Here is a 17,485-nt window from a genome sequence, read left to right on the forward strand (position 1 = left end):
TTATATGGTCTCACTTATATACAGCTCAGCTTGGTCAGGTGTCACTAAGGACTTACTGTAAGCAAGTGTTGGAGGAAGCCGAGAATCAAGCTTGGGTTACAACATCCAAAGTCCAAACACTGAAGAGTGTATTTGGTGTAACTTTAAAGGTTGGGGCAATGTCACTTGGATTCACGTTTATGATAAGCAGAAAAAGAAACCCACAGCTTATAAATGTGGCCAAAAAACAAAAAAAGAAAACTACAGGACAAAAACTCGTAATCAGCAGCTTTGGAAAAGGTTTAGTGGCTTGAAACTATGGGTTTTCATGACCCATGCTAGCATCTGTTTCCGTATAGTCGTCCCCCCTTTATGTGCAGGAAATATGGTCCAGGCACCCCTAGTGAGCACTGGAAACCATAGACGACAGTGCCAAACTATAGACGGATAGAGATATAGATGATACAGATAGATAGTACCTAACCATATACATATATATATATATATATATATATATATATATATTCCTCTACATATATACCTATGATAAAGTTTTACTTATAAATTCGGCACAGTAAGAGAGCAACAATAGCTAAAAATAAAATAGGACAATTATAATGATATACTGTAGTAAAAGCAAAGCTGTGTGCATGTGGTCTCTCCGTCTTTCAAAATGTCTTAATGTACTGTACTCACCCTTCTTGTGATGATGTGAGAAGATAAAATGCCTACAGGATGAGAAGAAGTGAGGTGAGTGACGTCGGCATTGTGACCTGGTGCTAGGCTCCTAGTGACCTTCTGATGCTCTGTCAGGAAGATCATCTGCTTTGGACAGCAGTTGACTGCGGGTAACTGAAACCACAGAAACCGAAACTGTGGATAAGGGAGGACTCCTGTAGAGGGAAATTCACTTTAAAAATTTAAGGGGAAAGTACTTAGAAATACTTTAAAGTATTTAAGTGTAAAATGCAGAGAAGTATGCAAAGTGTGACTACATGAATTTTCTCAAAATGAACCTCACCCTTGTAACCAGCACCCACAGCAAGAAACAGATGGTTATCAGCTTCCCTGGAACTCTTCTCTTTCTAGTCATTAACCATCCGCAGAGAAGGAGGATATCCAAGTTCTAGCACCAACATTCCCAGACCCAAACAATGCATTTTTAATAGTACATTTCAGGTGTCAAGGATTGACCATCGGAGTAGATTCATTAAGCTGACAGTTTCTCAAGACTCATTCAGACTTTTTTTTTTTTTTTTTTATTGCACGGTGTAATAGAATCTTAAAAATTAAATACCTTCAGGCTTGCATGTAAAATAAAAGGTATAAACTAAACACACAAACTTTTAGCATTACCTGCAATTTAAGAACATGTACTGTAAGATGTTTTTTAAAGTGCATGTAACAACGTACTTTAAACATTTATTTTAAAATACAGTTCCTGGGGTGCCTGGGTGGCTCAGTTGGTTGAGTGTGGGACTCTTGATTTTGGCTCAGGTCATGATCCTAGGGTCCTGGGACCAAGCCCAGAGGCAGGCTCCCCACTGAGCATGAAGCATGCTTAAGAGTCTCTCCCTCTCTCTCTGTTTCTCCCTCTGCCCCTCCCCCGCTCTCTCTCGAAAATAGAATAGAATTGAATATAGCTCCCCGTTTCTCCAGAAAATGGAGTTTGAAGTTTACTTCCAAGGAGACTTTGTAAAAGAAGTCCTAGGGACTATTAACCACAGATGCTTGAATAATTCAAAAAGTATATATGTAAACACACATGCCCATTGGCAATGCATCACATTGTGGGTTGAAGTAAGACCAAAATAAATACAGCTTTTGCAAGCAGCGCATAAAAACGGATACACATTTATCGTGGTTTATTGGGCAGGAGGTTAAATACCTTCACTCTACTTACAAAATGAACTGCCAAATACAGAGACTGACTTGCAGCAAAGCGACACTGCCCTGTTTTTAACCTGGAAAAAAAATCTATTATGATGGTATTATGCATAAGAACACTTTCAATACATAAGAAGAATCTTTGGAAAGAAGGGCATGTATTCTTAGAGAAAATCCTTTTGCAAAGGCTAATCATTTTTTTTAAGCTCTAAATATGCCTTATAAATGACCAAAAAACAGGTTAGGATTTTATTAGGATATTTCTTCGGGAAGTTTGGGATTCTATGTTCCACCAGATGCTGCCTAATAGAGCGCACAAGTCAAGGAGAGGCGGACACCCTGGAACCTTTGCCTCGCGCGCCAGACCGCCCCCGGTTCGTTCTTTCTGGATGTTGGACACCTCCAAGGTAACCTCACGCTGACGCTGGCTCTTACCCCGGTGCCAGGAACGCACCCCTCCTCGCCCGCCCCTCCCCCCTCCTTCCACGCGCAGTGTCAGCGCCCGGAAGCCTCACGCGAGTGGTGACTTCGCTCTGCCTCGTCCTTCCCCGAAGCCCTGAGGCTTAGACTTTTCCCACCAAGTCACCCACAACCCCTCCTCCTGCCTTCCCCCCCTCCCCCCTCAGGAGGGGGAAAAAGTTTAAAGCCGGGCTCCCTTTGCGTTACGCTGGCCAGGGGGTCTCTCTTGGCTGGACTGGAAGGGGGCGAGGGTCCGCGGCGCTTCTTCCGCGCCTCTGCTCAGCCCCAGCTCGGCGCGTGGGGGACAGCGTGTTAGATTGTCCGCCACCGGCTCCTACGCGCCCAGACTGCGAGGTCCCTCCTAGCCCGAGCGACTCCCTTAAAAACTTGGGGCCGGGCGCCTTTCCCGGACGCCGGGGAGCGGGGGGTTCGGCGGTGCCCGGGAGCGGGGGGTTCGGTGGTGCCCCGGAGCGGGCAGCAGCCGCGCGGCGCGGGCGTGTGTGGGTGAGAGCGAGGGCGCGCCCGCGGCCGGCGGGAGGCGGACGCCCGGGTGGCAGGTGGGTGCGGCCGGCGGGAGCCGGGGCGGCGGCGGCGGCGGCGGCGGCGGCAGCAAGTGGTTGGGCCGTGCTCATTTCCTACCCTCCCCCTCGGCCTCGGGGTCCGCCCGCGGTGCCCAGTGCGCGGCGCCCGCGGCTCCGCGCCGCGTCCCCCCTCGCCGCCGCCGCCGGCCGCTCCCTTCCCCGCCGGTCCATGTCCCTGCCCGTGGTGCTCCCGGGCTCCTGCTGCCCTGTGGCCGGGCTCTCGGGCGGGCCGCAGGCCGGGGGCCCGGGCGCCGGGGCCGCCGCCGCGCAGGAGCCGCCGCTGCCCCCGCTGCGGCCGCGCTGGCCCCGGGCGGCGCTGCAGCCCCCCGCGCGGCCTCGCTGCGCGGGCACCGCCGCCGCCGCCGGGGTGCTGGCGGCTCCGCCCGCGCTCTCCTCCCGCCGGGCCGCCGCCGCCGCCGCCGCCGCCGCCCCGGGCTCGGCGCTGCTGCCCGCTCGCCCGCTCCTGTCGCTCGGGCTGCTGCAGCTGATCCTGGGCTGTTGCATGGTGGCACTGAGCTTTGGGGCGCTGTCGCTGAGCAGCTCCCCGCAGGTGAAGAACTCGTGTCCGTTCTGGGCCGGCTCCTCGGTGAGTGCCGCGCGTGCCCTGCTCGCCTGGACAGGGCCCACTGGGGGCGGCGGGGGGTGGGGGGAGGGAGCAGGGACCTCCGGCCGGTCCCCTCCGCTGCCCCAGGACTGGCTCCCCACCCCCGAGGGCTGTGGTTGGGGAACACGGTCCTTTGGGCCAATTGAAGTTTTTGGAGGCGTTGAGGCTGGGGGAAAAACAAAGGCTCAAACGGAGAGCAGCTCAAGGGTGACTTGGGATGCACTTGGACAGTGTTCCGTACCTCACAGCTGAAGGATTGTGTTGTTCCTGGCAAGTTACTAGAATACAATAGACTTCCAGCTCCTGGAGAGTGGAAGAATGGGGGTGGAAGATACGAAAGTAGGAGAAAATGATTCAACTTTGGGCCATTGAGTATTTACTTCGCTGACCGTGTCTGCGCAGGGAGGCCGGGCATTTGATCTCTTTTCTCCATTGAGGCATCAACAGTGCCTGGCACATAGTAGGTGTACTTGTGGGGTGATTGAAGTGACAGCTTGACTTGGGGCACGTCATTTATTTTATTCCACTTTAAGACACATGTAAATGTGAAATGTATCTGGTGTAGTATGGCTCCACTCTATTTGGGGACAAGCTCAGGAGGTAATGACAGGGTGTGTGCAAACATACTTGTACCTGGTCATTAAAGGAGGCCCCTACTTGATTTTTGGAGCCAGGCAGGCTGCTGCACAGAATTTAGTTCTCAAGAACCCAAATGGTCATTATGCATGAGCTCCCCAAAGCCCCAGGAGCAGGGGGCAGCTCACTGGAGATACCTGACCCCGTTCAGTGACCTGGCCCTGTTTCCTCCAATGGGGAAGGCTGATCTGGAGAAAAAGGTGCCCAGCCCCTGGAGAAGGTGCTGCCTCCACTGTGTTTGGACTCCAGGAGGCCTCTCACCCCTGCCTCCTAAAATGTCACAGCTTCTAAGGCGTATGTCCTCCTGAGGCTTGCTGGGGGTTGAGAGACTTGGAAATAGGTCTTTGTGGCATGATTGTAGAAGATGGGTACTTGAAAGTAAATGACCTTTTTTATGGAGCAAGTCAGTCTAAGTCTGGGAGTGCCAATAGTTTGATTAAGATCTGCAAGGAGTGTATGTGCTGATAAAATCGTCCTTCTGCAGTCCCCACACACCCAGATTCAAGGCCAAATTTTAAGACTATAGGGAGAACTAATTGAACCCAAAGTAATTGTTTGAATGAGAACATTAAGAATATTAAGTACCCTGAGCCCTGCCTGACATTTTATACTTAAGCCGATGCCAATTTGCTCTCCTTTGGAAATACTTTGACACTGGATGGTCTTACGTTGGATCAGCCCATGCTGTGGTAGCCAGAGTTCATGCTCTGTGCCTCATGTGAGAGGAATCCCACCCTCCTGGACCTGCTATTGGGCTCTCCCTGTGGCCTTCCTGAGTCTTTTTTAAAACAACAGGGTAGGGATTAGATTCATTATGCTCCCTAGTCCATTCACCAGACTAAAGTCAGCCAAATGGTGGATGCATTTCATTTCTCTAAATACCATGGGCCAGAAGTGAATGTTGCATACATTTTTAGGGATTTCATCTTTATAAAATCATAATCTCTTGTCCTCTCAAAGATAGCTAGTTTGGGCTTAAAAAAAATTTTTTTAATGTTTATTTTTGTTTTTTGAGAGAGAGAGAGAGAGAGACCGAGCACAAGCAGGACAGGGGCAAAGAGAGAGAGAGGGAGACACAGAATTCGAAGCAGGCTCCAGGCTCCCAGCTGTCCGCACAGAGCCCGATGCAGAGCTCGAACTCACAAACTGCAAGATCATGACCTGGGCTGAAGTCAGATGCTTAACTGACTGAGCCACCCAGGCAGCCCCAGTTTAGGATTATTTAAAACTATCTTTCCCTTTGGAAATCAAAACCTCAAATCAGTGTACTATTGTGAATTATTTCAGAGGTGAATGCCCTTAGATGTCAGTCAAGCCACTGTTGGGTTTGATGAAGTATTAAAAAAAAAAAAAAAAAAAAAAAAAGGCCTTTAGCCAGAAAATGAAAGTCGTTAACCAGGACCTGCTGACTTGCTGACTGGGAGCATAGTAGGTGTACTTGAACCTGGCAAAACAGAGCAGGGAAAGAATTACTAACTTGGAACTAAATTCTCTTCTATAGGGTTGTTTTCCTCACCCCACCCCACCCCAGCTCTATATGCAAACCTGGAGTTGTTCATTATTCTTTTTTTGTGTGTGTGGCCTATTTCTGAGGTTGACCACAGAATTTACAAAGTAACAATAGAACCAACAAAAACTGTATGTTCAGAATGACTGCATAGGATTGGAGGATGACATTAGGCACCATGACCATGGTATTATAGGAAGAAGTTTTACCAGTAGCACGTACCTTCTGAATTTATGTACATGAGAGAGGCTTTGTTCTTGTTTTTTAATTCTGCATTATGGGAAATTTTAAATTTATTCACACACTGCCCAGCAAACCCTCCTATCCCTCTTACCCAGCGCCAACAATTGTTTTGTCTCTGCCTCCTCCTGGCTTTGCGGCTGGCTCTGTGTGCTGATAATATCAGAAGGATGAGTGTTTGAGGCAGGGTAGGAACGAGCTCCATCATGCTCCCTAGGCTCTTTGTCAGATTAATTTCCCACATTATTTTGAAGCAAATCTCAGCCATCACATCATTTCATCTGTAAATGGTTCCATGTGTGTATTGTTTTTGAAAGAAAATCTAAACAGAAAGAAAATATAAACAGAATAGAGAGACAGCATAGAAGTGACCGGGCAGTCTTAAGACCCCCCTTCCATTTTTAACATTTTACTAGGAAAATTTTAAATCTCCGCAAAAAATGTACAAAGAATACTATAATGAGCCCCTATTTATTTATCATCAAGCTTCAGTAGTGATCAACACATGGCCGTTTTCTGCCCACACCCACTTTGCCTATTGGATTATTTTAAGGCAACTCTCTGGTATCATAATTTTAGCCATTCGATATTTCAGTATGGCTTTCTTAAAAAAGGGGGGTTACTAGATAAAGAGAGGGACTTAATAGCATATAGTAATGTGCTTATTATAAAGATAGCTAAACTAAGATTTTTATGAAAAAATGTTAAAAATTATGACTCAAGGGCTGCAGGGTTTTGTTTTTTTTTTTTAAGTAACAGCTTTATTGAGATCTGATTCACACTCCATACATGTCACTTATTTAAGGTGTGCAATTCAGTGGTTTTTAGTGAATTCACGGAGGTACACAACCATCACCACAATCAATCTCAGAAAATTTTCATCATCCCGTAAAGAAACTCTGTTCCCATTTGCAGTCACTCCCCATTTCCCCCGACCCCTTTATCCCTAGGCAACCACTGATTAACCGCCTTTCAGTGTCTGTGGATTATTCTGGACATTTCGTATAGATGGAATCATACAACATGTGGTCCTTTGCAGCTGGCTCCTTTCACTTAGCACAGTGTCCGCAAAGTTCATTCATAATTACGGCATGTCACTACTTCCTTCCTGTTCGTTGCCGAATGAGATTCCACTGTGTGGATATGCCACGTTTTATTTTTCACTCAGAAGTTCTGTTGGCATATGGAACTAGGTAGTTGAGAGGCAGTGCCAGTTTGTCGCAGGTTGCTTTGGACCCCCGTAGGAACACAGAAGATAGAAGGAGATCCTCATATTCCAAGCTTTGAATGACCATTATGTGCCTTAGTCTGCTCTAGCCATTAAATTGGCAGATCTTTCTTCAGCTTCAGTAAAAATTCTGCTTCTATATTTGATACAAAATTAAATTCAAGGTACAGATATATTCATTGAAAGGACTATTAACACAGTGTAATTCAAGAATATTTTTCCATATGTAGTTCTGTAAGTGCTCTCACCTTGAGCTTGAGATTTGGAAGCTTCCTTCGTTTGTCTGGACCTTGAAGGTATTTTATCTATTTTAATATATATTTAAGAGTTAACAAGTTCTATAAAGGGTCTTTTCCCATGCTTTACATGTTTTTAACATATCCATTGTTTTTGAGCATTCTCTGATCATTTTTCTTCCTGGTCTCTTCGGTTAATGACTCAATCTGTTATTATTTCTGAAGGGCATGAAGCTAAGAGATTAGCCACTTTTAAAAGCATCCTCAAGTTTGACTCCAGGTAGGTGACAGATGGAGGGTCTCCCAGACCGTGTTCAAGACATGCTGTCCTGGCTCTTGGTTTGGGGACATATTTAGTTACTACCATACTACACTGGATTAATGATAGAGAGGATTGCATTGGTTTGCATCTCTTCCTTCAGAAAACAAAATATCTGGGACGCCTGGGTGGCCCAGTAGGTTAAGCATCTGACTTTGACTCAGGTCATGATTTCGCTGTTTGTGGGTTCAAGCCCCATGTCGGGCTCTGCGCTGACAGCTCGGAGCCTGTAACCTGCTTCGGATTCTGTGTTTCCTTCTCTTTTTGACCCTCTCCCTGCTCACACTCTGTCTCTCTCTCAAAAAATAAATAAACATTAAAAAAAAAAAAAGAAAACAAAATACCTTACTCTGATGACATATACGATCCTTGGAAGATATCTGAGGCAAATGGTAGAGAATTGGCTATTATTATTTTTTTTTTTGCTCTTCTCTGGGAGCCCTAATACCCTTAATGTTCTGCTTTGAGTCACTGACCTAAACTCATGGTTACCCCTCCCTTGAGTCTGTAATTCTTGGACAAGATTCCAGTTCCTTATAAAGAGACAGACAAGAGCGAACGTTAAGGTAAACCATTTTTTAAAAATTGCAGTGATGAAACAAACTTAAAAAAGAATGAATGGTTCAAAGGAGAAACTAGCTCAAAAATTCAGAAGTCTCTACTAGTTAAACAAACAATAAATACATTTTTTCTACCATATCATCAAATACTTAATATTAATGGGCCATTTAAAATATAATTTTTTGTGATGAATTTTATTGATTTTCTTTGGTCATTTATTTTCCACAGCAGCAGAGTGACATTGATAAATTCTTGAATGAGTCATTGAGCCTCCCAACCTCAGTTACTAATCTGTAAAATGGGTACAATGATTCTTACCTCAGAACTGATTTTGTGAGGGTGTAGTTAGAGAACAAACTCTATCAGTGTTTTTTAAACATCAAGGTCATATTTAATCCAAATAAGGTAAAAAGGCCAGTTTTCTGTGGGACATTCTAGTAACCACCATGTATACATTAGAAATATTCAGTTGCCTACTTCCTCAGTTTTTTAATGAATCATGCTGGACATACAAGGAAGAATAATATACATGAACACCTACACACATGCACACACACACATTTTTTCAAGTTTCCAGTATAAAAGCTATAGGGCAAAGTAAATTTTTGAGAGCTTTGATTATTGTGTATTTAATTTATAAGGCAAACATGGGACATTTACAGCTTGGCTCTTTTTATCTCTGTGTTTAGATATAGCAACTTTTGGCAAACAATCCAGAACATTTCTGCCCTGAGGCATGTTAATGGATAGCAAAGAAAAATAATAAGGGCAGTAAAATAATAAGTTTTTGATCTTAATGATTTGATTTTCAAGTTGGGAAATTAAGGCACATTAACCATATGTGGTGAGTAACAATGATTCTTGCATGGAGTATCTCAGAATCCTTCTTTGCAATATCAGAAAAAAGAAGGACCTCTGCTTTTTCCTAAAAGCTACAAGGAATGGGTTACAAGTAAGTGAAACCAAAATTATAATAAACCTCATTATAATAATATAGAGATAATTTAATGTTAGAAAATAGGTTTTTGCTTGTTCATTCAGGGCAAGCTATATCTTGCACTTGGTGGAAAGAATGCTATGAAGTTGCTTTTTAGTGTTGAGTTTATTTGAGCTTGAAGAATGGGAGAAATTGAGTAGAAGTAGGTATATGCTTTTGTTGCTGCGTTCAGGACTGGATGTAACCACAATTCTCACCTGCCATTGGAGTATAATTCCTTAAAACATCCCTGTAAAGAAGGGTGGTTTACAAAAATCCTGTTGTGATTTAGTGTGAGTGTGTGTTGAGTCCATAAATAATTCAAATGGAAATTTATTACCTTTAAATATTTTGCCTTACAATCCATGAACATAGTATATGTCTTCATTTATTTGGGTCTTCATTTAATATTGCTTACTAAGGTTTATATTTCTTCCCACTAGGTCTTAAGTATCTTTGAAGTTATATGTATTTTGAGATTTCTGATATTTATTATTTGTCAAACGCATTTTTTAAAAAGTTTTAATTATTAATTTTTGAGAGAGAGAGAGAGAGAGAGCGTGAAAATCCTGAGCAGGCTTTGCTGACAACCTGGAGCCTGATACAAGGCTCGAACACATGCACTGTGAGATCATGAACTGAGCCAAACCAAGAGTCAGATGCTCAATGATTGAGCCACCCAAGCATCCCTGTACATATTTTTAAAATTATGTTTGGAGTTTAGTTTGTTGCTTATATATGTAAAATACCCCTCAAAAAATAATAAAGATAGCTTAGTTCCTTAATTCCAGAGACCTTTGATTTTAAATGACAATTGTATCTGCCATGATCTACTGAATATATCTATATTCACCTTGGCAACACTGTTCCTGGGACTTTATCCAACAGAAATAAAAAGCAATTGTTTTTAAGCATTATATGGCCATGGATGTTTACCATAGCATTGATTGTGAGGGCAAAAACCTGGAAATAGAGTGAATACTAATGAATATGGAAATAATCGAATACAGGAGGTAAGCCATACAAAGAAATATTATGTAGCCCTTAAACAGAAATGAATGAGAGCTATTCCAGTGGACATGAAGAGATTTCCTGGAAGTATTTACTGAGAAAGAAAAAGGATGGGGTGCCTGGGTGGCGCAGTCGGTTGGGCGTCCGACTTCAGCCAGGTCACGATCTCGCGGTCCGTGAGTTCGAGCCCCGCGTCAGGCTCTGGGCTGATGGCTCAGAGCCTGGAGCCTGTTTCCGATTCTGTGTCTCCCTCTCTCTCTGCCCCTCCCCCGTTCATGCTCTGTCTCTCTCTGTCCCAAAAATAAATAAACGTTGAAAAAAAAAATTAAAAAAAAAAAAAAGAAAAAGGAGGAAAAGTATCTTTTATGACCCGTTTTTTATAAAATACATATGCACATATACATGTTTGTCTAGTAATAAGAATTTAAAGAAAAATATGTCCATGTGTAATATATGTAAACGTACCAAACTGTTAATGTGGGGAGGGTTGGGTGATGTGGCTGGTGGGGGAGGTGGAAAGTATAGCTGAGGTCTCTTGCTACTTTTATGGGTGTTTATGGTCTGGGCTGGACACCTCATTTTAATGATAATGTTGTTTTAATGAAAAACATGTGTTCCAAAAAGCTGAATCACAGAGTTCTCTATTAATGGAGATGGTCTAAATGTCAAACACTAACTGATAATTTGCATTGTACTTAGATTTTAGTGAAGTGGGCAGGTTGTGTTTCCCTCAAGGGCAGTCAAAATTTTCAGTTTTGTTTTTACAAAAATAGTTGCAATTCTGGGGCGCCTGGGTGGCTCAGTCGGTTAAGCGTCTGCCTTCGGCTCAGGTCATAATCTCACAGTTCACGGGTTTGAGCCCCGTGTCTGGCTCTCTGTTGTCCACACAGAGCCTGCTACGGATCCTCTGTCCCCCTTTCTCTCTGCCCCTCCCTGACTCATGCTCTCTCTCTCTCATAAATAAATAAATAAAACCTTAAAAAATAATAGTTGTATTACCTCAGCTAAGTCCAGTAAGCCGCTGGTCGGGTGGGCAGGGAACACATGCCCATGTGGGCACATGCGCACGCACACACGTATACACACACACAGACATAACATGCGCATGTCCACACACAGCCTGCAGGTGGAGCCAGCACTGGATTGCAGGGGATCCTGAGGACTTTCTATCATCACAGCAGGGCAAATTTTTGAGTTAGAAGAGACCCGCAGATGGTTTCCTTCACTTAAACCACACTTCTAAGGAAACAAGAGTGAGGACGAGAAAAGCGATAAGACTTGGCCAAGTTCGTATAGTTATTTAAAAGCCAGGTGGGGAACCCACACCCCAAGGTCTCCTGGATTTCAAGTCACAATTTGTAAAGTAGATGCAACCACATGTAGACACACGCCCTGTGTGTCTCCAGGCAGAAATCATTCAGAACAAAGAAATGGCCTATTGACTTTAAGATGATTGCAAGAATACAGTGCCTGGTGGACAGGCAGCTGACAGTATGTTTAAACATAAATGGGATATAAGGATCTGTTGCCTGTCTGCCCATACATGGTCTTTAAGTCCTTGATATAAGTGGGTAGACTTGTCCTCTGCTCGTTTGACAATGATTTACTCTCAGCCAGTAAATGGAGAATGGAGAGTCTTTAGAAGCAACACTGTAAAATCCCTTCAGACTTGTCGTTGAGAAACCATCATTGTGAACTGGTACATTGGAGAGATTTTGGTAAAAAGCGCACATAAAGGAAAACCCTCATAACCGCATTCTGCAGATGCGTGCACCCTGTTATACAAAGGTAAATGTGCCCCAGTGACATCGGAATGTCCCTGAGCTGAATAATTACTTTGATTGTTCTTTCCCAACTGCTTAGTGAACCGTGTTATCCAAAGGGCTGACATTGATTTCCAGTTTTCATTTTGGCAAAATGCTGATTCTTCTTTACCAAGGGGTTTAATTAGTTGTTTATTGAAGTGTCATTTTACAATATGAGACTTCTCTCACTGTAGTCCCCTCTCCCTTTTGTGGAATAAATGCTCAGGAACAGTTATCAGTTGCCCGTCACGTGACAGGTGCCAGGCTGGGAGCTGAGGATTTGGGAGACAAGAGTTCATGGTCAGTGGGCAAGGCAGAGATGCACCTCTCAAGTTATAATGACAGAGAGCGTTTGGGGGGAAAATTGTATAGAGGGCTTCCATGAGTGTGGGGTGGTGGGATCAGCGAAGGCTTCTTGGAGGAAGTGAGTGTTAGCCAGGATCTTGCAGGATGTATAGGAGTTCTCAGATAGCTATGAGGGGAGCTGAGAGGAGAAGATACTGCAACCAAGAGAAGTGCAGAGCCCCTCAGTGTTAAAGCCTGGCCAGTCTGAGGTGCCTGGGTAGCTCATTCGATTAAGCGTCTGACTCTTGGGTTTCAGCTCAGGTCATAATCTCATGGTTTCGTGAATTCGAGCCCCAAATTGGGCTCCATGCTGACAGTGTGGAGCCTACTTGGATTCTCTCTCTCTCTCTCTCTCTCTGCCCCTCCCCAACTCATGCTGTCTCTGTCTCTCTCAAAATAAATAAGTAAACTTAAAAAAAAAAAAAGAGCCTGGCCGATCTGATGGGGGACAGGTGTGCCTGGGTGGAAGATGGGCAGGGGGCAGTGGTGCATAGAAACCAGGCTTGAGAAGTGGGCAGAGGAAGATCCTAAGAGACCTTGTGTACCATTTCAGAGCATTTACTTGGCCCATAAAGGGTGGGTACCCACCTAACGAATGGAGGGTTGTAGCCACACACATGTCTTACGAGGCTGACAATGGTAACAGGTTGGGTGCTCTGGGGCAGGGAGCTTGGGTCAGCAATACTGACTCCTTCACTAACTGGAAGGATAGCCTACTCTCTCTATGTTCATAATTGACCTTAAGAAAAAACATACACAGTCAATAAAAAAGCTTTGGGGGCTTTGTGGGAAGGAGAGTCCAAAGTGGTCTACCAGGGCTCAGATAATCAGCAGGAATACCAAATGCTTGAGTTAGGAGACTTTGAAATTGCAGGGTTTGTTTTTTTTTTGGAAAAAAGTATACTTTAGAGACTAGGATTAGTTTGTTGGAATTGGTCCCTTTTCTAGATTTATGATACTGTTTATCCTTGTAGGTGATCCTCTCTGGAATCATAGGATTAACAACTTGGAAACGGCCTATGATACTGCTGGTATGTACTGATCTCATAAATTGTTACCCTTTGTAAAATGTGCTGTGTATGAAGGCTGTGAAATCAGTCACTGAAGAAAAATGCCCAAGCTTTCTTGTTCGTGAAAAAAAAGAAGCTAACAACGGACAATATTAGAAGTCAGATGTTCTCCTAATGACAAAGTGAGATGATAATTTTGCCAGTTTTCCTTTTTTTGGGGGTTACCTTTTTGTTGTTCTTATTATGTACCACATTGACACAATGCATAACCTTCTAGAAGGGGTGGATGAGCATAACCAAGTTATTTTTCATCGATCAGGAAAAGGCTTCCTTAATTGATATTATCCAAACCCTTTGACACATAGTAACGATTAACTCCAGAGACAAGCCTATCTCTTTGCATCAAACTCCACTGAAAAGGTTAACAGGCAGCCCTTTTTCCCTCGCCCCCCATTACTGCACCTGTAGATGTATGCAGTGGCTATGCTAGGGATGATCAAGCACATGACCATGATGCCGATCCCGGGCCGAATCTCAAACCACATTGCACCGAGGTTGCCAGGACTGAACCCTTCCTTCCTGTCCTCCTAGAGGAAACCTGGCCTCAGTTTTGTCAATTTTCTGATTTATTTTAAGCTTCTTAATGTACCCAGTGCTGTCTATGTGTTTTTAGTTCCAGAATTAGATCTGTTGTAAAGATATAATTAAAAAAATGGTTTACTATGGACATTTTTAAACATATACTAAAGCGAAGGGAATGATATAATGAACTCCCCATACCAATCACCCAGCTTCAACAACTACCAACTCAGCCAATCTTGTTCAGCTAGACCCTTACCCATTCCTCGGCTCCCCATATTTTCCCCTGCATGTTCTTTTGAAGTAAATCTCAGACATGAAATCATTATACATAATTTTTTATTGTTATAATGCTTTGGTTGGACAACCTTACAGTTTCATTGCTTAGACTTTCTATATTCTCTATCACATATATATTTTCATGGTACTATAGGCATATATTGGTAACTTTATCCATTTTTTTAGTTAAGGTAAAATTCACATAATATAAAGTTAACCGTTTTAAAGTTTTCAATTCAGTGGCATTTAGTACATTCCCAATGTTCATTTTTTTGTTTGTTTGTTTTTATTTGCTATGTCCTTTGGATTCAGGGAATACTATATAAAATCGATGATTGCCAATTGAGTTACCAACTTTCAAGATGAAGTAGAGGATCTAAGAAATTTGATTTGAAGGATATATAATGAAAACAAATTTTTTTTTTCTATAGAGCATTTCTTTTGACTTTTCTCCCGTTCATTTTAATGTAGGGTTAAATAGTTTTCGAAATTCATTTTGTATATACACTTAACAGTTCATCTTAAGCAGGCCACTGTTTGCTGGGCAGCGGGTGATAAATACAAAAGTAGCTAAATTCGTACATGCAAGGAGAAGAAACACACTGCAGAAGACAGAGTAATGGGTCCCAGAACTGTGTTGATGGTTTTGAACAACTTAAAAGTTTTCAGGCCCACTAGACAATTTAGGCAGCATTTTGGAAGCCCATCAATTATTACATTTCGTGAAACTCTGTAAATATTTCTGGAAGGAGTAAATTATTGGTGCAGCATTTTAATCTCTGAGATAGCAGGGTAGGAGAAAAATGAGGCTTCAGATGAGTTTTATGGCATGTGTTATGAGTGGGTGATGTTTATTTTGCAACAGTTCTCTAGAAAAATGTTGGATGGTGTTCAATGTTTATACTAATATTTGGCTTTAAGAGTCATTTTTTGCCCTGATTTTTCCATTGGGTCACTATTGAAATGTCGAGTAATACATCCCTCAGGTATTTACATTAAAATCAGAAAATCTCTAATGCTATTTGTATTTTTAAGATTCTAAGTGGGGAGGAGAATATGAGCCTGTGTTCTGGGTAGATATTAAGAAAGTTGACCTTTTAAGACATTTATTTCTCTAACATTGTTTTCTTTTGGAAAGGTGCCTCACAGATTTATTTAGTGAGCTCAAGGTACTGTAAAAGAAACTGACCTTCATAGAAATGTATCTTTATTTTATGCCTTTAAATTTATTTCTCATCGTTGCTGATAAGTATATGTACAACTTTGTCAAAGTTATAACCAATTTGTACATACCATGTTGTGCTCTGCTTTTTCTGTTTAATATTGCATTAATTAAGTTCATATCAGTAAATATGATGTTTCCATGTACAAGGGATCCAAACCTGCCTGAATGGCCTGCTGTCATATTTCTGTATTACCATCAGTTGTAAGCCTGTTGGACCCATAGGCTTCTATATTTCAATTTGTATGAATTATGTATTTAGAAGATCATGTAGAGATTGTTTCCAAGTGTTAATTAACATCAATTTATAAAGAAGATAGATTAATTGATAGGAATTGTATAAGGACAAACTTTCTGGGTACATCAAGGGATCATTTGAGCCTTGGTCAATATCATAAGTGAAAAATCCTCAGTTCACATGAATCTTAATATTCTATTATAACTTCTGCCAGATGCTTTTGTTATGTTAAAAAATGGAAAAAAATCATGGGATGTAATGAAAGGAATTGGATATACCAGTCAGACACTCCTAGTCTGTGTCCTAGCTCATCCCCTGGAGAGCTGTGTAATGTACAAGCCACTTAACTTTTCTGAGTCTAGTTTCTTTTTTGCATGCAGGGGATAATCTAGTGACACCAAGGGGTGCCTCTGCCCTCCCTCCCCCCACCCCACTTAGTGGATGCTTCACCTTTTCTTTGGCTTCTTGAATTTAAGGACTGTGCCTCTGGATGATTTTGGGCGGGAGGTCACATTCCATCAGAGAGCTAGTAGGGCCCTGTAGGTCTCTGTTCCCACAAGGCAGAGTGGACTTCGCCGGTCAGTTCTAGCCCTTCTCCCCTTCACGTCTTATACTCTACCCACAGCTTGTACCTTCTGATTCCGACACAGCCAGACTGTCTTATTCCAACTTGGGACCTTCTTCCCCAACTGTTTGCTTGGCTGGCTCCTTTTCTTCTGGGTCTCAGCTCAGCAGTCCCTTCCTGAGACAGACCTTCCCTGACCACCCTGCTAACAGTGGACCTGCGTCCCTGCTCTCATCATGTCCCAGCACTGACTTTGGGCTTCATGGTCCATAATTCACCTTGTGCTGTTGGCGTACCACTTGCTGTCTGTCTCCCCACCATAGATGGTTGTATGAAGACAGGGGTCCTGTCTGTCCTCTTCATCCTGTTTCCCCAGGGCCAGGGTGCTCCCTACACCTCTGTTGTTGACCGTGAAGTTAATTTGGCAGCCAAAAGGAAATTTAGGTCCCAGGTTCTCGACATTTCTTTTTTACTTTTGTCTTAAATTTCTCGCACTTGTTTTTGTTCTGTAGAACGTTGTATTCTTCCCCTTTTTACTTCAGGGTGGTTAGTATGATGGTGGTGGAGGCTGGGAGGGGGCAGGTTGGTCTTTCCAGGGCCCTTTGAGAGGCCAGCTGGCCTCATTTTGAGTTGTTGGGCACACACTAATCTAGAACACTTGGATATTTCCTTTTGAAAACCATTTCTATTTGTGCTCCTTCTTTTGTGATTGTCTCAGCGATTACATTAGGTTTTATACTGGTGTGAACAAAGAAGGCTCAGTCTGACCCAATTCTTTCACACTCAAGTTTTCACGGAAACTCAGAGTTGGAAGCTTTCATTTACTGGATCTTCTTCCTTATGCTGAGAAAATACTCATGTGTCCAGAACAAAAATAATAATGTTGGAACACAGTTTGTAAATACTTATAGTTATTTTTTTTAAAGAAATCTTTCCTATTTAAAAAAAAGTTTAGAGTAAGAGAGAACAGGGGAGATGGGCAGGGGGGAGACAGAGAGAGAGAGAGAGAGAGAGAGAGAGAGAATCCCTTGGGACTCAATCCCATGACCCTGGGATCACAATCTGAACCAAAATCAAGAGTCAGGCACTCAACTACTGAACCACCCAGGCGCCCCATATTTATAGCTGTTTTTGACTATGAATAGAATGAAGCCAGGGTGTGTGTGCATGTGCATGCATTTGTATGTGCACATCATTCCAGGTTGTATATTTTCTATC

At 43.0% G+C, this 17,485-nt stretch overlaps 1 protein-coding gene, 1 long non-coding RNA gene and 1 pseudogene across 3 annotated transcripts in view; 1 reads left to right on the top strand and 2 right to left on the bottom strand.

Moving 5' to 3' along the window:
- The window catches only part of LOC123593870, a 6,177-nt gene extending 4,741 nt beyond the window's left edge, over nt 1–1,436 (bottom strand). The window contains exons 1-2 of the long non-coding RNA XR_006710567.1: nt 1,001–1,436; nt 676–831 (exon numbers count right to left, since the gene is read on the bottom strand). This is a non-coding gene — a long non-coding RNA (uncharacterized LOC123593870). The remainder of the gene's footprint in view (nt 1–675; nt 832–1,000) is intronic.
- FAM189A2 (family with sequence similarity 189 member A2) overlaps nt 1–17,485 on the top strand; it is a 119,638-nt gene that overhangs the window by 48,843 nt on the left and 53,310 nt on the right. The window contains exons 2-3 of one of the 2 annotated variants that reach the window (XM_045470462.1): nt 2,163–2,273; nt 13,349–13,405. In XM_045470462.1, coding sequence (XP_045326418.1) covers nt 2,163–2,273; nt 13,349–13,405 — 168 coding nt within the window. Of the gene's footprint in view, nt 1–2,162; nt 2,274–2,873; nt 3,493–13,348; nt 13,406–17,485 lie in introns of those variants that run through there. The other variant, XM_045470461.1, reaches the window with a different exon arrangement.
- LOC123593869 lies at nt 13,413–17,210 on the bottom strand (annotated as a pseudogene).

The sequence above is a fragment of the Leopardus geoffroyi genome, chromosome D4 (genome assembly GCF_018350155.1).
Source record: "Leopardus geoffroyi isolate Oge1 chromosome D4, O.geoffroyi_Oge1_pat1.0, whole genome shotgun sequence".
Classification (NCBI taxonomy): Eukaryota; Metazoa; Chordata; class Mammalia; order Carnivora; family Felidae; genus Leopardus; species Leopardus geoffroyi.